Source organism: Euwallacea similis, chromosome 2 (assembly GCF_039881205.1).
Source record: "Euwallacea similis isolate ESF13 chromosome 2, ESF131.1, whole genome shotgun sequence".
Lineage (NCBI taxonomy): Eukaryota > Metazoa > Arthropoda > Insecta > Coleoptera > Curculionidae > Euwallacea > Euwallacea similis.
Window position 1 is genome coordinate 3,606,566 of NC_089610.1, and position 27,669 is coordinate 3,634,234.

At 36.4% G+C, this 27,669-nt stretch overlaps 1 protein-coding gene across 8 annotated transcripts in view; it reads left to right on the forward strand.

Moving 5' to 3' along the window:
* Pde11 (Phosphodiesterase 11) overlaps window positions 1-27,669 on the forward strand; it is an 87,554-nt gene that overhangs the window by 13,984 nt on the left and 45,901 nt on the right. For all 8 annotated transcript variants that reach the window (XM_066405817.1, XM_066405819.1, XM_066405816.1 and 5 more), the window contains exon 2: window positions 513-593. In XM_066405817.1, coding sequence (XP_066261914.1) covers window positions 513-593 — 81 coding nt within the window. The remainder of the gene's footprint in view (window positions 1-512; window positions 594-27,669) is intronic.

Consider the following 27,669-nt stretch of genomic DNA (forward strand, 5'->3'; position numbering starts at 1 on the left):
TCCAAATATCAATTAATCTTCCCCAGCAAATGACGTAAAATAAAATGGTATTTTCGTTAAGTGGCCTTGTCAGGATAACGAACGAAAAGGAGAAAAACTAGAGTTTTTGAAGCAAAGCGTGAAACTCCTATTCATTATTTTTTATAGCTTCAAAAGAGTGCCCGATAGAAATGAACAGTGAACACGCTTTCATTTCTCATTTTTCGGCCGTTATTTGATGAGGGACAGCAAATTATACTGACACTGTATATTGAAGTTTGGGTTTCCTCAGCTGTCGAGGGATAGACGGCAATTTGCGTCCTCGTTGAGCGCAATTTATCTTAGACACATCTTTGGTTCCACTCTGCTTTCCAACGCCTTGATTAATTGCTAATTAATTTTAATTAGTCGCAGAACAGCAGTCTATAACTACCTATTTCTTCGCCTTCTTGACACATTATATAACGTTTCAAACTCGACTGAAATTTCGTTTAACTCTGCCACGTTTCTAAGATTTGTTTTTTCAATTCCAGAGCCGGATACAGTGAGCAAACTGGCCCTTCCTCTGGGCAGCGCTTCGCCCCCCGTCCTTTGGGGGGCGCGTCGTAAATCAGGTAAGTTTATCGCACACGTATATTTCTTATATAATTCAAGTTTACTTAAATTCGAGCCGAGAAAGACCTGTTTCCTTCCGTCTAGACAATTTGTCTAGACTAAGGTTATTGCCGCTAACTCTTACTTCCTTTTTGGTGCTGATCACACATCAGACATAAAAATATTGTATTGCTGCTAATTACCATTGCCAAGGTGCCAAGAAGATGGGCAGGTATGGGAACATGTAGGAGAGACCTTAAATAATGCCGGTGTTGAGACTGAAATGTCAGTTCATTTCTAAGTTTTATTTACTGGGTAAATTCAATTATTGTGAATCTAGCGGTGGCCCCCAGTGTCCGAAAGGTCTTGCTTTGGATTACTACTTTCCCAAAAAAGTCGAGGAAATTTGTCTTTGAAGTGGTAAGGGACGCCAATGTAATTAAACACAAAGAATTGCTTAGTAACGCTCTAACATGGGTTAAGATAGCTCAGCCATTCCGATAGCGTTCTGACGTATCAGATGACCTAGGACGTATAAAGCCTGAAGATTGCACGATTTTTATTAGCCTAAGTTGCGTCTTAAGTTGAAACTGAAGCTGGGCCGTGTTTAGCTCCAGCGCATATCCCCATCCAGACTCTCATCAGCCCATCGTCCCTATGATTATCCATTAATATTTTAAGATAGAGGAAAGAGAATTAAGGCAAATCCAGAGTCTCTGCAATTTTTTTATAAAATACGTGTGCTCTTCAAATATGAACTTTTATCACTCTTATTTATTGAGAACGTAACATTTGCAGTAGATTAAGGAAACTTTAGAGAATTACCGTCAAGAAATTGCGGTTGGGCGAGTCATTAGGCCCCGGCTTAAAACTGGAAAGTCTGAAGAGTTAAGTGATATTTATTTTCGGATTTTCTCATTTTCTCATCGTGTCCCCCAGTTGGGAGTAAACTTCCTCGGAAGTTTGGCGAGGAGGCGTGCTGACAATCGCAGGCCTGTCTTTTCAACTTTCAAGAAGTCGATCGAGCGTTTCAGATTATTTCCTGTTCGTTTTAGACGTAGGTAGCTAGAAACACCATTTAGGCGTATCAGAAATTGAAAAATACAGTAAACTTGCAGCATTTCTACCTTTCCATCTATTTACCAGAAAATGTCACTAAAATCATCACACTGAATATTTGGTTGACACATCGCCTCTCTACACTCCATTTAACTTAAAAATTCCAAGTGCAGCCACACAATATAAATTTCCGAGCAAAAGTCATGTCAGTTAGATTCAAAGACGTTTTCAGAAAGCGGGGAGCTTCTAATGAACTTACATCATGTACAAGAACCAAAAGCAAATACCTCGAGGAGCCTCTACATAAGGTTAAGTATTTTAAGGAGTTTCCGTCGCTAAATTGGTACTGCTCTCAAGAACTTATCGGAAGCTGCAATAAAATCGTAGACAATGACTTCGGAGAAGGTGACTGGTCTGAAGAAGGAATGTGCTTTGAAGAGTGGAGGAGGCAAGAGAATCAGCAAAATAAGAGGTGTACCAGCTACTTAGAGTGCTTGTTTGGGCAGAGGGTTTTCTGTCCGGTGCCAGTAAGCTGTGAGGGTGCTGTAGCAGGTTCTTTAGGAGGTTTTAAGGAAGAGTATGAGTTTAGTAATATTCAGAGCGCAAAGGAGCATATCGGGGGTGCTTGGACTCCTTCAAGACGAGGACCGACAAGCCTTGTTGACGTATTGAGCATATCTAGAACAAGAGCCGAATCTATTGGTCATTTATCAGTAGATACCTTCAAACAGCATTTGACACAGATATCAGCATCTCCTGCTCTTTTTGCGATTGTTCTCAATGTTTTACCTTCCTTGCTCCAACCAACTCCAAATAGTACGATCCCCAATACGTGCTGCGGTAGAGCAATCAAAAGCAGAGCTATTCACACTTTAATTTCTCTATCAAAACCAACTTCCACAGTTGCATCAACTCCATTTCCAACGCGCGTTCCTATACATACACATTTACAGGGTGTAACATTTAATCTAAAACATCGAAATATTTCGAATATTGGGCCTCCTATAAAGAAATATTTAGTATCAAATTTTAATCATTGTGAGAGGGAAATGTATTGGTGCTAAAATTGATTTCCTTCCACCTACCGTGTGGGCGTGGTGGGAGTTAACTTTTTTATTTCAAATAGCAACCCTCGTTTTTTATTACAGATTCGGGTAATACGGCGAAAAATAAGGAAAATTTGTCTGAAATATTTTTTCGATTTATGGTAGAAAACACTGTAATTAACAAAATTCAATTTCTCTTTCACTTATGATTTATTGAAAGGTTTGATGATATCTGCTTTAAAATGAATGAAAACGTGAATTTTGTATAATTTTTATTTAAAGTAAATGTTCAAAATGGGGTCTCCCAATTTCAATGCACTCATTTATCTGTGTTTTAAACGATTCTTCACATCTACAAAGTGTGCCTTCTGAAATATTGGCACAAGCGTTTACAATTCGCAGAATCATATCCTCACATGTTGGTGGTATTTCTTTGTACACCTGATGTTTGAGATATCCCCACAAAAAGAAATCTGCTGAAGTAAAATCTGGAGATTTAGCAGGCCAATTCGCCGGACCAGATCTGCTTATCTATCGACCGTTAAAATTACGATTAAGAACTCCTCGTGCCACTGCAGAATAGGTAGCCGGACACCTATCATGTTGAAACCACATGTTCTGACGTACTTCTAAGTTTAAACCCTGAAGTAATATGGGCAGTTCATTTTCCAATATTTTCCGGTAAATTTCACCATTCAAGTTGCCTTCAATTATGCAGGGACCAATAAGTTTACTGGCAATAATTCCACATCATACGCTGACAGTCCAAGCTGGTGCTCAACTTGTCGAAGGCAATGCGGATTTTCAACACTTCAGTAATGCATGTTATGCCTATTAACTGTATCATGATTTGTAAACGATGACTGGTCAGAGAATAATACACAACAGAAGAAATGGGATTTCGTTCTATTTCTCCACATGTCCACTCACAGAAGTCTAAACGATTTCGAAAATCCATGGAGCTCTTGGTGTAAAGAGATATGATGAGGATGAAATTTGTGCACCTCAGGATTCTTCACACACTCATATGAGAAATTCCTAATAGGTCTGATATGTCTCTTGTGCTCACTTGGAACTTAAAAGTTACAGCACTTAGGACTGTTATTTGATTGTTTTCTCCATTACAGTAGCTGGGCGACTTCTTTTCTCCGGATTGACAGTTCCTTCATTAGTAAATGTCTTAATAACATGAAGAAGTCAGGGATCTAACGCTGAGTGTAGAGATTGGCAGCATTATATAAATGCCTACCAACTTCTTCATATACCAAAATCATTTCGATTTTCTCTTCCATGGTCAAATACTTCATCGTGAAGAAGTATTAACAGTAGAATGTTTAAAAGTAAATGTTATATTTGTTTATTTATCACATTTTATTATCATAGATTTTTTTGTCTCATAAAAATGTTTTAAAGGTGGAGGTTGCCACGAAGGTGGAGGGGAATCAACTTTAGCATTAATACATTTCCCCCTCAAAGTGATTAAAGTTTGATATTAAACATTTCGCTATAGGATGCTCAGTATTCGAGATGTTTAGGTATTCCAGGTTAAACGTTACACACTGTATATATGAGGAGTGATAAATTATCGCATGGAATGCCATCAAGAAACAAACCCAATAGATTTCCAGCGGTAAAATAAAAAACCGACCAACCTTACACGCTCTGGATGCATAAATCTCTGTCTCCATCAGCTGCGGCTTCCCATCCAGTCTAAGAGCGTTTTCGGGTTATTTAATGGACGACATCCATTCTTTGAATAAAAACAAATAAGACCTTAATCGGAGTCATTCTTTTTTGACTCCGATGTTCTCGAGAGTTTAGCAGAAATGATAGTCGACCCTATGGGCTTTTTCACCTCAGTGAGAATGCGTTAAGTAAACAGGAAACGCTGCCAACACTTTATTACCGAAAGAATGAGAATTTTCTTAAATGGTGTGTTGCAAATGTATCTGAGCCCACTTAATGCATATTTTGACCGAATATTTATGTGTACACATATTTGAACATGTGCCGTACGTACATGAATGGTCGTGTAAAAAATCGACTATTTAACAGTCTCATTCATGAATAAACGATCGTGGGAGTGTTGTATCGCCTGCTGGGTACCTATTTTACATTATCCGTTTAAATATGGACAGGCAAAGTGTAGGATGTGCTTATCAACATAACATAGGTTAGTTTGCATTTAGATACCTCGGGTTTTTCCACCAGATAACTCTTTCTGAATTGATTGAAAGGCGAAATTACGAAATTTCTCATAGTTTACTTTTTCAGAAAATTGGAATATAAATCAGACTTTGGACCCATATAAAAGTCAGTGGCGTAGAGGGCTTCTTAATGTTATGTATTGAAAAATTGGGAAAGGTGATCGGAAAACCGTTTCAAGATTGTTTTATGAGACCTGAACGTAACACGCTTCAGAATGTTCAGGAGGGCATAATAATTGAAAGTGTCGGTTATTTACGTATTCCGCTTCAAATTCGTGATACAGATATTATTGGAAAATATAAAGTACTTTCGGGCATTTTTATGGTTGCATTCAGAAGTATAGAGAGGTAAGTAAAAAGCTAGCAGTTTTCCTCTTGTATTTAAGTCGTATCTACCATCTCGTTTCCACTAAATTGTAAGGTAGCCTGCATTGTTCTCTCTTTGTCGCACTGCTTGACAACCTTTTGGCAGATGTCACTGCTGCGCCAGGACAAAAAGCAACATTGTCATGGTGGTAGCAACTCTGTTCTTCACTTTGGACAGTCACGATTATGTCCACAATAATATGTTTTGGTCGATTACCCCGGTAAATGGTATGCAACGTGCCTCGTTTACTGGTGTGAGTTGTATAAAGGCAACACCAAATTGTCCCCTGTGAAGGTATAACTGAGGAATACAGTCGGTCTTCCAGTCGAATTGTAAAACTGATCAATTCCGGGTTTAACAATCCAGAAATTTTCAATTTAATTTTTTTGGTACAGATTAACAGAGAAAATGATGTTTTTTCTTTAGTTTTGTTTCTAAACCTTTTACTCCTAGTTCCCTTCGTTCAGGATTTTTGTACTTCGCAATAATTCGTGGAAATTTCTAGCTTCTATCCTGTCTGCGGACAGAGATTGTGTGTTTTTCTCCTAAGTAAGGAAATTATGTACCGTCCTAACCCTCCTGTTAAGTTCTATGTCATACCGGTGAAGTAAAACTGATATTAGCCCTATCACTTTCCATACTGAGACTGATACATTTCACATTTTTGCCCAAACTCTTTTAACTACTTAAATGTCCCTTTTAAATAAAAGAAAACGTTATTAATCTTGGAACTTACCTAAACTTGATACTTCTTTGCATTCAGCCTCAACACAAACTCCTTCTGCTTCTTGCTGATTATTATGCCATGAACTAGTGTCCTGATAGATAAATATGTAGCCTGTCTGTGACCTAGAAGAAACGAGGCTGCTATTTAAGTGAAATTTATACCACATCATAGGCCGGATTCTTGAAATCTCCATTCGATTTCGACTGTCGTTTTATCATATTTATTAGCCGTATTAAGCAATGTTGGGCAAGACAAGTAGTGTGGAGGTTCTTGCAAATAACGCAGCTTTTTGCAAAAATCTCGAAATTTCTTTACCGAATTCCTATAAAATAAAAATTGAACTCGACAAGATAATCATCGAAGTGGAATCAAAATTTCGAGAATTCGGTCTCGGTCCCCAGATCACCATTAATCTTTGATTTGATTTGTGGGTTTAATTATGGGCTTTGTTAGTAATATCACGGTTCTCATCCGGTTGGTCTAGTGGAAATTGCTTGAAACGCGTGCAGTTTCGCTTTATTCGAGCTTATTTTGAGCATATTTTTTGCAAATTTAACCTGCAATATTGAATTTAATTCATTTCGAAGATTTAACAAGGGACTAATCTGAAGTCTCTCAATGGCGACAGTTTTGTATCCCTGGTCGTTAAAGAGAAGGAAGATAATATAATAGTTAATTTTAATAACTGTGTTGAATCGTACTTATGCCGGCTTAAGTCCAACCCTGTCTACCATTTTCCAGCAAATTGAAAAGCTTAAACGAAAATAACAAAAACATAAAACAGAGCAGAGAACAAAAGATAATGAATTTCAGTAATTAATTTCTTTCAACCTAATACAGTGTCAACAAACACAATGGGAGAATACCTTGGCATTAACGACTGTTCATTAATAATCCCTTATTCCTGCTTTGCTGCTTTATAAACGCGAAACGCAATATATAAATTAGACCATTTTACCTGCTGCACTAGTCCATGCGCATTTTTTATTTTTTTTTAGGGCTTTATCCAGCCACCAGGATGAAAAATGGGGCTTATGATTTCCGTTTTAACTTGAACCGTTAATTTACTTCCTGAAGGAATTAGACAGAGGAAGGTTTTTTAAGGGCCGGATTTACACGTCACGTCAAGACCCCGTACTAACCGTTACTATCAATGATAAAAAATGGACATCTTCGCTCGTGTCTTGAACTTTCGTGATTAAGGGCTCTTCCATCATTTAAGTAGACACGAACATGTTTCAGTCGCGTTCTAAGCGGATACAATTAAGAAAATTTTAGCTAAAAGCGGCCCTTTGCAAAGCCAATTAAGATATTCGGACAATAATTAAGGGAGAAATCATACTTCAGACGTCCGACCTTTTTGTACCTTAACAAGTTACTGTTTCTCCGTCCTAAAGGTCTTGTCTGTGTGTGTGAGAGTGTTGTTCAAATATTGATCAACTGATCGTGAAAAAAACGTGTTTGTTATTCTGACAAATGTCCTGTCTGTCTGCTCTTGGACATCGAGCTTCCCTGAGGGCTTGTTTTTGCTGGAAAAGTAGTGCCATTTGTCCACCTTTTGACGTCTTTTGTAGGGATAATTTTAGGATGGCGACAGATATTTCATTTATGCAACGGTCCTTTTCCTCTCCGAGTTTGTTAGAACAAGGTAAGAGTTATTTTTTTGTAGCCAAATTAGAGCAGTTTGCAATTTTCTCTTAATACGAATGAACATATATTTCCAATCCAAAAAAATATGATAACCTTAAATCTTTAAAAAATGTGTGAACAATCCCGAATCCCTGAAAAAGTGTGAACAACCCTGAATCCCTGAAAAATGTGTGAACAACCCCGAATCCCTGAAAAATGTGTGAACAACACTGAATCCCTGAAAAATGTGTGAACAACCCTGAATCCCTGAACAGTGTGTTAACAACTCTCAATTCCGGAAAAACGTGTGAAATTCCCTGAATTTATGAGCTACCAAGCTCTCGATTACTACCAAGAATGAGTGTCTGGTGCACATTTGTACTGCCTAATGATTTTGCAAATTGGGACTTCAACCTGATCAAACTCAACGTATTGGTGCAGACCAGGTACCCCGTTTTAGTCAGAATTAGGTGTCAGCAAGTCTTAGACATATAAGAACTAGTCTTGACAATAGCCAATCAGCCACTATTCAAATCGTTTTTTTGCTGGCTTCTAAGAACCCTGATTTATTAATTAATATTGTTTGGGAATCTCCGCCTTAAACTGGGCCGATGGTTATATATTGTGTAAAGTTATATTGCGTTAGTGGATGAGTCGTCGTTTTTCAAGGCCTTGTTGGATAGGCAAACAAGAGTTTTTGTGCTGTAGTGTCGGTCAGAAGTCAGACTATATACAAATTAGAAACGTACTGCTGAACCTCAGATTATAAACTTGTTGAATTTATGTTTCTAGCGTGATGTAAAATTATACGTAGAAGAGTAAGAAATGTTCATACTGGGTGTCTCAAACAACTTATTCCTTTATATTGCCCAATAGGTATCAATAGTATTTAGGGGCTTGTGTAAAAAATAGCATGGTCTCTGTCTTTCTTCCTTTTCTTACTTTTACTGTAGTTCCCTCCTTACTTGCACTTTGATTTAAATAGAGTACAATTCACGACATTTTTACCGATGTATCATACCTTTTCATCAGCATCATCAAACATCCGACAAGATTAAAAAAAAAAAATTCTCGGATCCACTCTCTTTGGTTCATTTAACGAATTTTGTTTTTTCCTAGATATGTACATGGTGGTCAATTTATCTTGGGACAGTCTCAATTCTCAAATACGACGCATTTTTGAATCAAACATTCAATTTAGGTTTATTCAGTGTTAAAGGGGTGACAAAATAGCAAGGTGACTTCTATTTTTTTAAACGACAATGTATCGTTTTTATTATCGATTCATATGCTTCTGACAGAAACAAATAAATTTTACTTAAATCATTTTTTATGCAAGCACAAATTAGGCAAATTTAAGATGAACCATCTAAAATTTACGTTTTCTTTTTTTTTGACTTTGCCAATAAAACAAAATGAATAATGGCAAAACGTTTCTTACAAAAAGTGTTCAAAATTATATACCTTGAACTTCAATACACTTGTCAATTCGCCTTCTGAAAGATTCACTAAACTCCAAACGAGTTTCCATATTGACAGCACAAGCATTTGCAATGTGTTCCCTTATATTTTCGGGTGTAGTTGGAATTTCCTGATAAACTTTTTCTTTGAAGTAACCGCATGAAAAAGTCAAGGGGTGTTAGATCGGGTGACCTAGCAGATCTCGCAACAGGATCCCCTATATTAATCTATCGATTAGCAAAATCATGATCTAATGTTTCATGGGAAATTCTGGTATTATGGGTAGGGCAGTTATCATGTTGATACCACACGTTTACCCTTCGTTCAAGTGTCACGTTTTCCAGTGAACTAGCAGAAATTCTCGATATTTTCGCTTATTCAATATTCCGTCAATAAAATATGGATCAATCAGTTTATCTACGATAATTCTATACCATACATTTATCGACCAAGGACGCTGATTTTCTACTTCTCTCAACCAGAGTGGTTTTTCAACATTTTAATAATGCATATTATGACGATTTACCTGTCTACGATTTGTAAAATTAGATGCGTCAGAAAATAAGACGTTTAGCAAAAAATTTTGATTAATTTAAATTATATTACGCGTCCATTGATAAAATATTACTCGATTTTGAAAATTACCGCCATAAAGTTTGTGATGTAAAAAAATGTGATACGGGTGAAATTTATGCCGTTTCAATATCGTTAAAATACTACTTTTAGAAATTCCAGAGTCTCGAGAAAGTTTCCGGGTGGAAATATGACAATCTGGAGCAACTGTCGCTAATGCTGCAACTTCATTATCTACACCAGTAACCGTACGTCGTCGTAGTTTTGTTTTTTGAGCTGTACACTTCCACTTTCTTTGAATTCTTTTACAACACTATAAATGGACGCACTCGATATAGCTTTTATATCGGGAAAACGTTCAGCGTTTAACGTAACATCATTTGCAATATTTCTACTGCATTCGCCGCACAGAAATATCATTTCGACTTTTTCTGCGATAGAAAGACGTTCCATATTTGCAACAAGATAATAATAGTCACCAAACTGAAATGCCGTATAAATTGCTATTTTAAAAAAGACTGATCTAAAATCATAAAAACTTATACTAATTCAAAAAATGTAAATAAACTTCGATCGACTCTTTATCAACATTCACAATAAAAAATAATTATTATTCAGTACTCGTTTAAATGTTTTTTGGCAATATCCAAACTTGCTTAACTTGCGCTTGCACAAAAAAATGTTTCAAGTAAAAGTTATTTGTTTCTGTCAGAAGCATAAGAATTTCCAATAAAAACGATACATTGCCACTTAAAAAAATAGAAAACGCTGTTCAAATAAGAAATGAAAATTGCTATTTTCTCTCCCCTTTAACACTGATTAACCGTAAATTGAACGTTTAATTTAAAAATGTGCCTTTTTTGAGAGTTTAGAGCGTCCCAAGATAAATTGACCATCCTGTATATCAACGTTTTCTAAAATCTGCATTTTACTCTATATCACAAGCCTCAATTTATAAAACACGCGTCCTCCGCGGTAAAGTCGCTTTGTTGCACGTAAAACACCTTGGCATGTGTCAGTGTCAAAGCACGTGCGATAAATCCCTTTATCGCACGTCTGTCTGTAAGGATTTTACCGCCCACAGTGCCCTCAAAGGAAAAAAATGTTGTATCAGACACGTGCGGAAATGTCTTTACTGCACTCAATTGCTCGTGTCAGTCATCGGCGCGCGGTAAAGCATCCCTTTCCGTCTTTGTTAGGTAGATAAGTGCGGTGGTGTGTTCGTGTTTCTTATGATTTCTTGTCGCCAAAGTATGACTGCCTCAAGCGCCGCAAGCTCTTCCTCTCTATGTTTGTATTCCATGATTGTTGTGAAATCGAGCAGAATTGTGTCGTCGCGCGAGTAACTTCTTAATTTTCATTCTCAGTTTTGATGTTATGTAGGTGTACCTACCATTTAATGTGAGTACAATCTTGCCTTCGTGCCATAAACTGCTAGTTATATTGCAAGCCAACATTGCCCTCTTTTGCTGGGCAGGTTAGTAAAACTTATATGAGCTAGCAACATAGACGTGTGCAATAATTCATAAGACAGCTAAGCAATAAACTTCTTCTGGGAATTACCATTCAGTTTTAAGCCTCGTTATAAACCCACACCTATTCAAATTCAAAAGAGAAATCTAAGTAATTTATCGTATCTTCGAAGTAATCGAAATTACGGGAATAATTTGCCATAAATCTTGGGTTTTAAATCATTCGTTGTTGCCTAGAGTGTGCTGTATCGGAAACCCCCGGGAGTGTTTCCAATTAACTGTAAGTTTGCATCAATCTAAAAATTATTCAGAAAACATAACTCAAAATTGAGGTCTCGGAGGACCGAGGAATCTGGGCAACGTATTTAGGGCAAAAGCATAATTTACTCGATGCAGTAGAGACGTTCTCCAATTCCTCCAATTGCTGCAGCAAATGTCATTGGAGATTTTATCAGCGAATTAGTTGAGGATAATTTATTGTATTCTGAAATATAAACACAATAAATGCTAAAGTCCTTTCGTCTGTTTGTGAAGATCGCTGAGACTGAGGAGAAGCGGTCGTGTAATTTCAATGAAAGCTCTCCTTATAAAAATCGTCCATCTTTCGGTAGTTTTAATCTTGCAAATGGGGCGGACGATTTTGGGCATGCCCCATGCGATGAAGATGGAAAGGAACAATTTTACTGTGGGCATCACCTTCAATAAAACCGAGTGATTTAAGTAGTGCAATCAGATTGCTTTTGATAATATAATTATGCACTATCGCCACACGTTTTATTGAACTGAAACGCCAATTATTATCCTCGCAAACCCATCAAACACCAATGATTTTAACTGCCCGTTAAGCGCTGATCGGGTTTTATTACCGCCTCAATCAGTTTTACGACGGATCATCTCAAAAACACGGATCTTTTATGGGTTAACTTTAACTGTAAATAGGAATGCCCCTAGTGCCAAAAAAACTCACTTTTTCGGCACATTTTCCTCCAACAAAAATACAAAAACATTGCAGGATTCCCAACATGAAAGCCATTTTTCTTTCGCCCAAGCGATTATAACTTTTGGCACCAAACTCCCCATATACGATGGTGCAAATTGGACTTAGATTTAAAGTTGGCTTCTTAGATGAAAACAAACCGAAAATAGCGTATCTGCAAATTAGAATTTCAGTTTGCTTGGCACGCTTTTGTGTTTACCCAACATATAAAGTAAACAGATACATCAGCTTTGCATAATTGGTGAAGACAGGTCGCTTGTTTAGATATGAAGAGATTGCGTGTCTGCGTTTGAAATATGTGTGTGTATAAGGATTCCGTTAAAGTAGGAAGAAGTGGCTAAGAGAGAGTGAGACAAATAATTAAAGTTTGAATTAACTTGAAAGCAGTAATAACACTCGGTTAGAAACTTGAGATGGCTCGCTGTTAGACAACACCCATTAGTTTTTTTTTCCTTTTATCTTATTCGAGAACAAGGCCTCACGCCCAAGTAGAGGAGGAATTGCACACTACTTTCAGTTAAATCTGACCGAGAATAACGCTCACCCTTTACTAAAGACTCGGACAAACACCCCTGTCAACGTGTCTATCTTGAGAACGCAGAAAAATTGAGTATAAAAACGAAAGTTAATGAATTAAAATATATCAAAGGTGAGTATCTAAAATGTACGAAACATTTTCAAAATGTTCTTCTCAATCGCTGAGAGACGACAGTTTCATCATTCCAAAAGGTTGATTTGAGGTAAGCGTGTAACTTACTCTATTATTTTTTCGCTTTCTGTCTTGGTGATTACTCTAAGTGGTTTTTGTTAGTGACTCTTTGAATTTACGCTTCTTTGATTATGGTTCCTTGGTAAAAATGAATGCATTTTTTCTGGTCGAACGTGACTGGCCTAACGTGGCACCATCTTGCGATAATCTCTAAAGTTTCGTGACACTTCTCAGGTGATCTAGTGCACTTTTAAATGACCTCAAGCAACCATCTCACTTGGGGTCATTTTATAATGATTCTCGAATATTTTCTGTAATTTTTGAGGTCGATGTGCATTTCCCAAACGCACAGAATGAGTGTCTAACGTGGCACCATTTGGCGATTAATCTCGAATGTTTCGTAATGACTTACATTGATGTGGTGCATTTTTTAGTGACCTCAAATGGATATCTTACGTGACGTCGTTTAACAGTGGTTCTCAAATATTTAGAGAGGAAACGTATAGAATATATGTATTTACCTATTAGTTAGTTGAGTTTAGATCCGGTTAATATATGGAATATACCGGGCGACATAAATTTTATTTTGCATATTTAACATGCCCAATCTACTTATCAACTTGGTGCAATAAAAATTAGCGAAATAAACCTTTTATTTACTTTGTCGTGATTTATACAAAATTGCGATAATGATTTTGTTTAATTCATAAGTTTCACAATTTATTATACAGATTAAGACAAATTGCTGTTGACCTTTACAGCCGAGACCACTTTACCAGAAACGTTTTTTTGTTGATAATGCGAAGAACTTGGCTGATTCACGGCGATTTATCAAATTCGACTAAAGCAGAATTAAATATTAACAATTTAGGGATCCATGTAAATCGAAAAAAGTTACAACTAAATGAATTGCAAATGTCGAGTTAAAAACGAGCACCCGCGAGCGAGTTTCCAATTGAACTTACACGAGTGCAAATTTGTTAAAAATCAGAGGTATATTTGCATTCAACGAATTGTATTTCGTACGAAAATTTCATGAATCAATTTTTACGTGGTGATTGATAATTGCACCAGTGTAATTACCCGTTAATAGTACTCGTGCTAATTACCTTTTAATTCAGGAGCCATTAGGTCAGGGCAATAATAATCAAAGCCACTTGTTTTTGCACAATTGCTTTGTTGAAATATTAATTAGTGAACATTAACGAAATGGATCAAAATTAAAGAAATTATTAATGGTGGCAACAACGGTTTTTAGAGGGCGAATATAGGCCTCGTGGCGGCCGTCATCGGAAGGCAGTGTCGACAGCCAGAGCTTCCAGTAGGGATCGCCGTTCTTGATTTTTGGTGCAAGAGAAAAAAAATCATCGTCCATAACGGAACACCTAGGTAGGCATATATTTCCACCGTAAAATCTCGGCTTTGCCTATGTTAACAACAGCTAATGCGACATATACAAACGGTACTTTAATATTCAAATTTTTCTAGCAGTTTTAATTCAATCAAAAGCGAATTTTCATTCGGCATCCTTTCGGATTTGCATATCAAAATAAACACCGCGATGGCGCCGGCTGTCAATCAAAACATTAATTTTTGGACCGACTGGTTATGGCCAGTTTCCATTTTGGATCTATGCTCTCGTGATCGGTTGGAATGCGGAATTCGCGCATCTGCAGAATGATCTGATGACGAAATTTTATGTTTATATAATTAAATTCGCTTCAAGCGGGAGATGTATACCTGCATGTCAAGGCCGGGGTCGTACTCCAAAGTACAGAACGTGGTGGATTTGAGAATGAGGTTTGTTCGAACGTATATAGAGCTACTGCTAATATTGACCATCAGAAATATGCGCAGTGACGACATATCTTTGACCATCCGGTACTGGTTGGAACAGAGCTGTTATTACACCAGGTGGAATGATACGTTCATACGGGTATTATGTGAGATGAAGTGCCGTAGATTGTCTCCTGTAACCTTGCGAACCAACTCACCTTACACCAACTGGCGCCAAACATATTGAAGTACCGTGCAATTTTACGGTTAAATGATTTTGTTACCTAAAATTATCTTATGGCACGTGAGAATTCCTTCTATGGAATTACGAGGCCTTGTCGGACATCTTTTTGTCGGAAAAGCGGGTTAAAGCGATTTACTTTCATGGCTGGTATCATATTTCAGCGAGTTCTTTCTGGAAGGAAATTTTTCACAGAAGCAAGTCGTAAGCGATTCTTTGTACTCCGGAAAAGGGAAACATTCGTTGGAATTAATTCGAGGAAAAGTACAATACCATTTAATCCCTCTTCAGCGATAACGAGTATCACGTACCAGAAAAGGTCTAAAAAGCTGTTTAATCCTTCTGGATTAAAAGACCCATGTTCTTCCCTTGCTGAATTGGCATTCAAATTGCAGTCTGGTTTCTCATATTTAAGGCTGTAGCAATCTCTTGAAATTAATATTGCTGGCAAACTATACGTACTACACTTAGGGCTTAAAACGTCTCAAAAACCGTTCATCTTGCTCCCGAAAAAGTAAATATTGTCACAAGACAACCGACCTTCATAATGGAGGCAGTTTGTTAAGTGCGAAGCTTGTGTCAACTTGAATACTATGCTGCAACCAATTAACTGTATGGTTTTGTAAATCTTCCTTCGGTAATCTTGCTGCGTCGATCTAGGTTGCTTTCGTTATTTTCTTTGCTTAATAGGAGAGAGCATCCACTTTTTAAATAATGCTAAAACATAACTATAAAATCGATTATTGCTGGGTGGTCCCACTGGGTGGCACGTCATTATATCACTATTGAACATATGGTCAGATCAATAATAATAAATAATACATTTTATGGGCAGTTTTGCAAAGTTATTATTGTGTTTATTGCGAATGTTAAACGATTTTTCACTCTTGGTTATATCGTTGCCAATAATATGTTTCAGTTTGATTCGGGATGAAGGTAATAGTTATACACAGTGGTCAAAAAGTCTCACCATGATAATCTCAATTAGTTACTACATTTGTAGAGCGACCACCTGGAGCATTATTCGATAATTGCACTGGTGCAAAAATTCCCGCGGTAGGTCGCCAGTGATTGATGCAGCGTAACAATGAGATGCCATGGGTGTCATTGTTGAAACATCAAATTTGTCAGAAGAATGAAATTCTCATGGGTAATATATGGATAGGCAATAGGTGCAACGAATATTATCGACAATTGTTTGGGAAGTTTGCACGAATGTAAATTAAATTGAAAATGAGCGAAAGTGCACACACTGCAAGAATGCCTTTTTCACTTCAAGTTCCATGACTTAGGAAGAGAAGAGTTAAAAATTACATTTTCAATGCACGAATTTTATTTAAGGAAATCAATTAAGTTCCTAAAGAATACTGCTACACTGTTAGAACGAGCAGGAAGACTATCCCGTAATTGCACTTGTGCAAGTAATTGTTTTAATTCGTCGGTGATGCTTCAGCGTAACAATGAAAAAAGAGTAAAAAATTTGATATGTGTAACACAATAAATCAACCGAGAATTGTTAATAATTTTTGAAAGATTAGTAAATTTCCCAAAATAATTCGATAGACATGGAAGTATAGATTAATACACTTTGATTACTCTGTGTAAGAGGCACAGAAATAGATCTGCGTCGCAGTTCAAAAGCATGTTATTAAGCAAACGTCCATTTAGGAATCAGTTCATAGAATGATATGTAACTTGGTCGTCGCAGAAGCAGACTAAACAATTTTCAACAAAGAGCGTGCGGAATTAGATAATATTGATGTTAGACAGAAAGCAGGTATTTTCCCTGAAGCCATTATGGTAACTCACACAACAGCACAACAGAGCTTTTGTGACGCTTTAATACTTATCTATACACAATTGTAAATTGCTTATTTCGGTTTGTCGCGTAGGTTTTGATAAGAGCTATGGTGTTTGCCTTTTAGCTGCTCTTGTGAAATTAATATGCTGGCGAATTATGGAAAGGCATTGGGATGTTTTAGCAATAAAATTCGGATTCAAGCGCTCGACGTAGAAAACGTACCAAAGATATTGGTTTTATTTTGATGCATTGCACAAATTAAAAAATTTTTAAGTCATGAGGAAAAAATTCGTAAAGCCAAAGAAATAAATTAAAAGGAAACAAAATATTTTTCATTTTGGTACGTTTGATGTACGTGAAAAAAACGTACAAATGATACATTTGTGCATTATTTTTCAACTGGCCGCCTAGTTTGCCCGATATTATCCCAATGGATTTTTCTATTTGGGGAACTAAGAAGATATCAAAGACTAAGTTTAAAAGAGATTACCAGAAAATATTGATGATATAACGTTAAACAAAAGCAGAAAAAATACATTAGCGCAATTAGTTTTAGTTAATATGTTTGTTGAGGAACTGAAAATTTATTATTGTCACATACATTTTTTTAAGGAATTGAACTTGGAACTCACTAGATTACATAGCTTTTAGCAGTATCTGTAAAACATTAAACTATTAATTCCATCAATACGGGTTTGTCCCCATCAACAGTCGTCTAATTGGCGGGACTTTTAATTAACTAATTAATATTGCCTCGTGTTCTAACAAGTAACGCTTAAAATAATTAACTGAATTCTTATAAAACCCAATAAGGAGGTTCATGGAAAAAATAATGATACTTCACGCCCACGTGCGCATTTACATTGATTTTGATCCATATTCATATAGTGTTACTTACTCTACGATTCTTTAGAAAAATGTTTGAAATCGGAAAAATCATATACTTATTAAGTTCTGGGATGTTTTAATGTAGGAAACGTTAATAGTGAAGTGAGTTAACCCATTAGGTGATAATCCGTATATTTTCCTATTTACATAATTTTACAATCACCAGAAACCCATAAAAGGTAGTGAAGGTGAGAGTTAAATTTGGTGCAAAACAGGTAATTTGTGATTAAGTTGTTTCGTGTCAAGGGTAACAATGAAAATTTTATTAATCTTGGAGGAGTGGGATTCAAAATTCTCCGCCCTCCACCAATTATCATCTAATTCTATTTTTATCAGATTTTGTGTCAGATTAAAACTAATGATTTCTTGTTTGGCAAAGACAGCGAAGTCTATACATACAATATTTGGGCGCACTGAGGCTGACCGGGGCGTACTAACCACTCAGTCACAGAACTTACAGAGGTCCGTCGAGGTGTCTAGAAGAATTTTGGAGCGAAATCGAGGCAGAAGAAGAGATTGTACTTGACTGTCTTCATGTTGCTAAATCGGGATGTCCATGCCGCCATTTAACGTAATTCTTACAAATATCTTATTGCCACACGAATATGATATAAGAAACTCTTATAGCAACAGATCGGTATTTCCCTCCCAACCGCAACGTTCTCTCCATCCATCCGAGCATAAAAAATGGGATTAATACCGAAACCACAATAATATGAGATTGCTAAATAGGTATTAAACTAATTCCCGTGAAATGAATGGAATACCGTTTGTTATGGCGCCACAAATCTGACCTTGCCCCGAGTGTGGCGCTCACATTGCCCAGTCAATCTTGCTCTTGTCGATTGTTGTTGTTGTTGCGCGATCTCCTTTGAATTTGAATAAGATTTTCGCCGATCGAAAGCTGATTTTGCATGATCTATGCCGATCATGCGAATGAATAATTACCAAGTTGAACTAGGCCAAAGAACTCTAAGAATAATGGCAAATGTCAGTACGGGCGGGTGAAATTTAAAACGTGCTTATCATTGCGAACGGCATTTCAAACTTGCCTTTAACTCGATGATGACTAACTATCCGGTGACCATAATATGCAAATTAACAATAAAAATTCCTTAAGGTCATCCTCGAAAGCTTGAAAAGCTTCGTAAAAACAAAGACTAACAACAAAATAGCAAACTTGAACCTCTTTAACCCCTTCATAAAACTGTTGACCTTGTGCAAACGACGAGGAAAATTCTTTTTAAACCTGAAATGTACACAAATTTAACAATTCACAAAGAAGTAGCTCGTTTTAGTTTTTTGTTCAGCCGCGAAGAGGAGCTAATTAAAGTGAGATCAAAGGGATACGTGACCCATTTAAAGGGGTGGCGTCCCTTTAAGGGCGAGTCGACATACTTTAACGCACCGTGCATATCGTTGAGAGGGTATCTTTGTTTAGAATAGAGGTATAGCATTAGCATTCTGATTAAACATGTTAGAGCAAATGAAAACTCGGAGGGAAGCTTAAACATACCATCTTTGAAAAGTTTTAGTTGGTGACTTCATTTGAATATACCTGTTTAAAAATGGCACACGCCTCAAAAATCCTGTTTCTGAGATTCTTTTGACTACAGTTTTATAGATTAGCAACTTCGAGCGGCACACAAAAAAATAATCTAACGGGTTCGTATCGGGTGATCTGGGAGGCCATGTACTTGGTCCTTTTCTTCCTTGTCAATTGTTTAGGAGTAGAAATTGATGTGCAACTAAACTAAAGTTTGGTGGGCACCATCGTGCATGAATAACATGTTTTGCTCGGTTTTTAAATCAGCATCTTCTAGGTTCTAGGTGTTCAGAAAGTCTTTGTGTAAGAATTCAATAAAACCATAATTACACCACAAGTCTATAATCCACTGGGCTTTGTGCCTAGAACAGTGATATTTAGTGCATACTGCGACATTTATCTCGTCCATATTTAGGATCCTACATAACTTTTTTTAAACCAGTGCATGACTTTCTGATTTCCCTGTCATCATTAATGTATTTTTATTAAATCAGGAACTCCCAGACCCAGTTTCCTTTTCGATCGAGTTGCATCTAATTTAGAAGGTGCATGCCGAATAATCTATTTTTACTGTAGCAGGTACTTTAAATGAGTCGCTTCGATTAAAGTGTTAAAGAACACAAATGCCAGTCATTGCTCTTAAACCAGAGATCAATGGGTTTGATGCAAGAGTTCTCACGGACGTTGATATAACCTAATGACCTAATATAAATGCTGTTTCACCACAAAGAGTCCCAATTCGTTTGTAGTATCCTAAATTCTTGACAAATACTTTGGAGATTATTGAAGATACTCAAAAAGGCAACGACATAAATGATGCAACCTTAATGAAACTATATGAGTGGGATTGATTTGGATTGTGGCCAACACGGAACAAGGATTTCTAAAGGTCACTAAAGGCCACATTTGAATTACCTTGAAAATTGGTGAATGGAGAAAAAAGAAAAAGGAAAAATTAGAAAAAGTCGAGTGGCATCAAATCTTGCAGCAAATTTTAAATTTATTATATTTTAAATCAATTTTAATTTTAGTAGAGGAAATTAATAAATAATAAGAAATAATAAGGAATAAAATGGGACCTGCATTACCTGCAAGGTCAAGACTACCACATTAATCGTGCTATTTCAATGTAAACACTGGTTACAGCATAGGTGATACGTAATTTTGTTATTCTTTGGAACTAACTGTATTGATTGTTTCAATTTAAATTGAAAGTGATTGCAAATCACCTCCAAAGTGTCTAATTGATAATTTCCTCGATAATTAATATATCATCTTCTTGTTCGCAACAGTTATGCGTCCCCACAATTTTCCGTGACAGACTCTATTTGTTGTAGTAAGCTTAATAATCGTGTCCGCACTGTCAACAGTAATGGCAAATTGGATTACGAGAATAGTAAGCTGCATGTTACGAGCGAGAAGAGAGTTTGCGATCGAGCCGCAGGCGAGATCATAAATTTCGTGGAAAGAAACATGACTTGCTTTTGAATGTTGTACGATGCTTTTTCTACAACTTATCCAGGCTAGTAACATCGAGAGAATAAGAACTATACTGGCCATTTGACCATAAACTTATTGAAGTCTCAATAATTATGCTAATTCTGAAATCTTTAAGCAACATATATGACACACGTGGTGTAGCGCGGTTGCCATATGGTTACGCTAATCTATCATTTTGTCTCAGGTGACCACTGTCACGTAATAATATTACGCACGGTTTGGAGCTTCCGTGCGCACACGACATTATTTGCAATTTACTGGTAGAGAAGTAGGAAAATAACTTTTACAAATGGCACCTTGCCTAGCAAGCCTACATATTTCAATACATTTTATATAAACTGCGACTAAATTAACTTTTAAATGAACAAGGCCTACTTCCTGTTAAAGCCACATAAAATTCCAATCGCATATCCAGGTTACTGTGTGGACGAGCTCTTTACCATTATGGGCTGCCAATCAAAACCAACTAACTGACTCATCCTTCTAAGCTGATCAGAATAAGGCAGGCGTGAATGACTGTAATGAGTGCCATGGACATGAAGAACCGTATTAAGTTTTCTTCAAACTGTCTTCACATCTGGGTGCCTCACTGGTTAATTTTGTCTATTTTACTGTGATTTTGAAAGCTGATCTCTCAACTCAACAATCTTGATTATTATTCATACCATCACTAACATTAAATTCGAACCACCCAAGTTGCGGGTACTGTATGATGGAGGGTCATGTGTAATAAGCTGTTTATTCCAATAAGCACAAGGCCCGATTAGAGGAACGCGAATGAGATGTTAACAAAGAGTGAATGCAAACTGCGGTGTGCCCTTTCGCCGCAGATTAGGAAATAAGCAAAATAGAAAAAAATGGTTTGACTATTTTTCTCACTCTTTTCTGTGAAGCTTTTTTGTATTGTTTATATTGTTTCATTTGTAACGTTACTTTTTGAGCACCTTCCTGTATTTTGAACACAAACAGTAACTAATTTAACGAATGATTAAGTAATAGAAAGACAACGTCAACCGACAAAAGCCAAATTTCTTTAACAATTTCCATTTTACAGTATTTCTCGATAATGCGTGGCCAAAGTCGAGAATACGCTTTGTGACGTCACACCACTGCGAGAACGTTTTGCCGGTTCCACGTCATCATAAGAATTTTGACTTTTCTTTTTTACTTTTTGAAACAAATCCCTATAACTTGGACAAAAATCTGTTGGCAGAAATGTTGTTTTCGTCGTTTGTGGAACAGTAAAATATTTTTTCTGGAAGAACTTGAGGGAGGGGGCGAGAAATTCCGAAAACAGTTTGTTCTTTGGATGATGCAATCAACGTACTCAGAATTTCAATCAACTACAAAGGTACTTTAAATTGTCTATATTTCTCTTCAAAGTAATTATCCCCTTTGTTCGTAGACGAATTACAATATTGCGCAGAGAAAAATCAACCGTCTAATTACGCTTCATTATTCCAGATTATTATCCGGCTCATCAATATGATATAAATCAATCGAGGGAACTAATTAGACAAGTAATAAAGAAAAAACTGCTCGTCTATTTCTACAGTAATAAAGCGGATTGAAATTTTTAATGGTTTAAATCTTTATTGATTGACAGACCAGGCGCCAGAAAGGTTATTGTTGTGCAGTTCTCATAACCTTGAGTAAAAGAAGAATATCGTGTGATGTCCTTATTGTGCTCATGCAATGTTTACGATTGATACAAAAAGTTAATTAACAGTGTGGATATTTTGTTACCAGATTCGCAAATATTTGCTGAAATTAAGCATTTACGACGTGATTAACTAAGGATGTTTTCTCTAATAAAAAAAAAAAAATTGTTTGTAGTGAAGGCTATAGCGTCACCTAAAGTGATTTTTCCTTTATTGTGCCATTCTGGCATTCTGTTGACATTTCCCATTCCGCAAAAGGAAGTATTGAACTTGACGGCCTTCAAGTCAATATTGAAGCAGCTCTTCGAGACGCTATTAAAAGGGAATAAAGTCCTTTATAAAACAAAATGGTTTTATTGAGGGCTGGCTAATTTGTTTGAGAAAGCTACGCCTTTTTAGAACTCTATCGCTCTGACCTTCTCTTGGTTTTGATGTGGGTGAATTTCTCAGAGTGATGACGGTCTAGTTTTCTTTTCGCTGCGCGCGATTTGTCCTTTTCAGTATCAAATTTTCATGGCCGCAGCACCGCTTACGCCATTTGCTCCGCACCTGTAATGAAGCAAAAATATGTACCTTTGACTAAACAGAATTTAAATGGAATTGATATAAATAATAATGTGCAGCGGGACCACAAATTTGCACGCTCAAATACCAACTTTCAGTCGATTGTCAATTGGCATAAAGACATAGGCGCGTGCCCTAAGAACCACTGCAGACTACAGCCTTTCGAGTGGCCGACAGTCAGTCGGTTGTCAGCTGGCGTAAAGACACACCCTGCAGACTACAGATTTTTTAATTCCAGTCAGAGATGGTCATAGACTGATGACGGGTAAGATTTTCCTTTTTTAGGAGATTACGAGACGAACCTTCCTTACACTTCTCAATCTCAATATACATATAGGCCCAAGTTGATCCAGACCTTATTATCTCCTACTGCTGGAGCCATAATAATATCTCCGCCTATGCCGCTTTTCCCCAGACAGGGCCATGTGTTAATAAATGGCCAGAACAGTGGAAATACTGCACATTCTTTTATCGTTATTTGTTTTATTTACTGTAACACTCAGTTACACACGTGGATAGCTCAAGTAAAGAAAATGGAATCGTTTGGAAGAGAGAAAATATTTTGTTGCATTGATGTCTGCGTTTATTTCCTAAGCGTTAATGTGCACTGTTCATACCCATAACTAAAGTGCAATTCCAGCGATAACCCTGTGACTTTGTGACTTGGCAAAAAGATCGAGTTAAGGATTATGTTCACATGTATAACCAACCTTGACCTTTATTAAAATGATGTCATAGGTCTATAGTCCCCAGCCCATATATATATTATAGAAAGATATTGAACGCTAAAAAACACGTTTTTCGATAGGGGTGTTTGCGGTAGTAGGGCTTATCAGGGTTTATATCTTCATATTACGGTAAACACGTTTTACTTGAAACAGTTGATGATAACAAGTAAAATGAATTATTTGTTCGGTTGGAAATTGCTCGATTCGTTGGGTTTCCATATTAATGCAGGCGGTTCGAGAGATTGCGTGAATTTTGTGATACCTAATTGCAATTGGAATTGATCGAGTTCGTTCATGTATGATTTTGTATAGGAACAGTGGAAAAATAGTGAAAGGGGGCCATTTATATAAAATTTAAATCATCCAAATTCGGCTTAAATGCAACTTAAACAGCTTAAATTAAATTTAAATATTTTAAATTAAAATTAAATCAATTTAAAAACAAATTCGTTAATTTTTGCAATGTTCGTCTTTAGTAGAAATTCTCTAGCACTTTACATAGAAGTGCCAATAAATAATAATTTTTTCTGTATGTATTCGCATTGTTTAAATTATTTTCCCAAAGCGTTTAGCGACAGCAGCAGCTCCTAATTGAGCAAGAATAACTATAATAATTGACGGGGAAACTGCATTATGAATACTGCCTGCATTGTATACCGTTAATAAAACCTTCGCTTTTACCACCTTTTAATCCACTCATTGTTTTACCTTTTATCACCCTATTATATAATTTATTATTACTTCTTATCATCATCTCCCTTTATTTAATTTCTGAAATGTATGCAAATGAAAAATTTAATCAATACAATGTTTTTCCGTTTCAGGTATGACTTAAGCTTCATTAGTGGTGAGTAACCTCCTTAACTACAGTTAAGAGTAATAGGTGCCGGCCATGCGTTCTGCTTTATCATACTATAAAGACAACCCTGATGCCTGCAAACTGATACTATTATTTGCTTTTCTTTTAAACACGAAGATAACGTTAATTCCTTAAGCCTTATAGGTACACAAGCCATTAAACTCCAGTTTGTATATTATTGTAAAACGCGTATAAACTAATTCGCTTGGGAATTGTGTCAGAATCTCTTTTTTGCTATACGTAAGTACAGCTGGTGGAATGGGATGTTTCCCAATTGTTCTGCATGCTGTAACTAATATCAACTGGTGGGTTCTTCAATTGAAAACATTATGGGAAAAACGTTAAAGAATCATTCAGAGTGCTTAACGTTAAGTAGGCACCTGAAATGTTTAATCTCACTTGAAGTGATTAATAAGTACATTATTGACATCCTCCGTGTGGTTAAGTTTTCATATTGAACAATAAACAGCAACAATAAGAATACAGTGATAAGAAGAGATAATGATGTGAGTGTGGAATTGAGTATTTGATACAAAAACAAGAACCCCCATTGCCTAAGGTTTAAATGGAATGACGCCCATTACTTATGGAACAAACATATTTTTGTATTAAACTATATAATATACTACACTAGCATACATTACACCATATACTAGTGTATATTGTACCCTATACTAGTGTATATTATACACTATACTATTGATGTTTTTTTTTATGAATGTTACTGAATTCTTAACAAGTGTTCATTGATTAACTCAAAACAAATAAAACTATAATCGAGCGATAGTGAATTTTTGTACATTCTTAAGTGCCGAGGTAATATGTCACTTCCGTAAGTAAACAATCGGAATTTTTGAGTACGAAGTGCGAACTAAGTAGATTTTCCAGCTCGGATCGATATCGACACGGAATCGAGTGCTTATTCATTTAACGATTATACTTATGTTGTGTCTAACTGTTGTGTTGGAGGACTTCTTGATATGCCCAATTGTGCTTCACTCATTTCAATACCATTCGGTTTAGAAGAGGTGCATGCAGTATTGTTTTTACCAGTCTTCCCGTCCTTTTCCGGCTCCTGATGTTTTCTCATCAATGAATTTACATCGTCGACCGAAAATATGTTATTTTTCCTACTAGATACACAATACGTTATTCCGGAGCATACTGATTCCTTCATGATTTAAAATTATTGGAACTCTCATTGGTATTCCCGTCAAAAGAATTTTTCTTGGAATTTTGGTTTGTGCGAAATGAGATGTGATGGAGAACAATAGGGAAAGTTTTGTCTGTAAATTGATGAGTGACACAATTGTTTGATTATTACTTATAATTTGAACTTAAAAGATAACATTCATTAGTTAAAAATGAGGAAATGTGGGTTATCCCATATCATAAGAGTAAATTGAAAAATGCCCTAAAAGAATGCAAATTCTTATGTAGTCCTCATAAAGCACATTCTTCAAAAGTTTAAATATCTCTTAAGTATCTCTGTTTTGATTTGATTGTTACATGCACGTTGGTGAAATAATACTGAGAGATATGGAAAATATTTTTCTGCTTATGACACATTTCAAGTGGTGCACGTTTGCATTGTTTTGCAATTGATTAGTTTTAAACATGACATTGATTGCGATATTTTGCAATTTCATTAAATATTCAGGGTTTAGTACTTAGCTAAATCAATAAAAGGGTCAATTCGAAGGATTATTCGGAGTAATTCAGCTATTTGTGGGTGTTTGTTAATTTTTAAAAGTTATACTAGTGCAGTTATCGCGATAATTTCTACTAGTGTAATTATCGCGATAATTTGTACTACTGTAATTATCGCGATAATTTGCACTAGTTTAATTGTTGCGATAATTCTTACTAATGCAATTTCCGTGGTCGCACCAGCAATGTTGCATTCAAAGAAAATAATATTTCAATCCTGCAGGCATATTCCTCAAGCATGTGATTCATGCGATTTTCTTCTTAAATACTATTCATGCGGCGAAAATGAATCTACCAGTTTTGAAAATTTTACGTCCATACAACTCAAACTGAAAATGCACTAAAAAATATTATTTTCACCCTTGGCGCAAAACCTTTTTACACCTTCATTTGATTGCAGTTCTCACAGAGCTCGCGTAACAACGTTTCGATGCGGGCGTAAAGTTCTTCCGTCAATTCAATTAAATATTACCGTGTCGTAAAATCTTAACGTACACTAATGCGATATAGAGCTTTCCCGCACGCATGTCAATGACCACGGCTTGAAGTTGCTTACAACGATTTGACGCTGACACACGTCGCTTAGCTTTGCGTGTGATAAAAAAAATCTGTTACCGTAATCAATTGACACTTCCGTAATGTAATAAAGGATTAATAACAGAAGTGAAATATGTAGGTATTAAAACGTTTTATTATCATCCGCTTCTTGAGCACATACATACTGCTTTAATTATTCCAAAAGGAAGAATGAAGCCACGCATCGGCATCGCATCGATCCCCGTTTGTTGTTTATCCTAAACCGGTTCAAAACAAATGAATGTAATCACAGAAAACAGCTGAACCGGCGTCTGGTTCCGGTGCACGGCGGCGGCGTCTTTCGATACATGTGCGATCGACGCGACGACGTACGACGGTAGTACTCAACTTAACGGGCAGCGTTGCCACGACTTATCTTTTTTTTCCTTTAAATTTATCTGTTTATCCTAATAGCGTGAGGTAAAGTGACTTTATTGCATGCTTTAATGACCCTACTCAGTTATTGACTAATTGGATTTGTGATTCATCAGAATCTTCGAAAGAATAACAAAGACGTCGTTAATTAAGTATTCGAGTAATAAAAAACGTGACAGGACGTTTCAATAGGTGCTGTCACTGTCAACAAATTTCTGTCAGTTTATATTAAGGAACGTTAAGTAAAGTCATGTCAAAGAGCACACTACAGGGGTGCATTTAGGTGTCTTTGAGCGTCAAGGTTTTTGATACTTTAATGACATCAGCAACAAAATGTCTTGCCAGAACCTGTACATTTTCATTACTCATCACGAGGGTCGTGTATCGCAAAGTTAGACAACTAATAAAGTCAATTCGTGAACGTAACCATCTAATTTATAAATCTGAATGATGAATAATGAACACTGCACCTACGTTCAAAAAGTTTATGTTTTAATGTTTGAGGGTTGCAATAAGTGGTTGGGATTTGGCCAGCTGAAAATTTAAACGAATGCATGATCAAAACCTGCGAAAGCGATGCTCATGATTAATATGAATAATAAGCTTATCTGTTCGTATTTACAA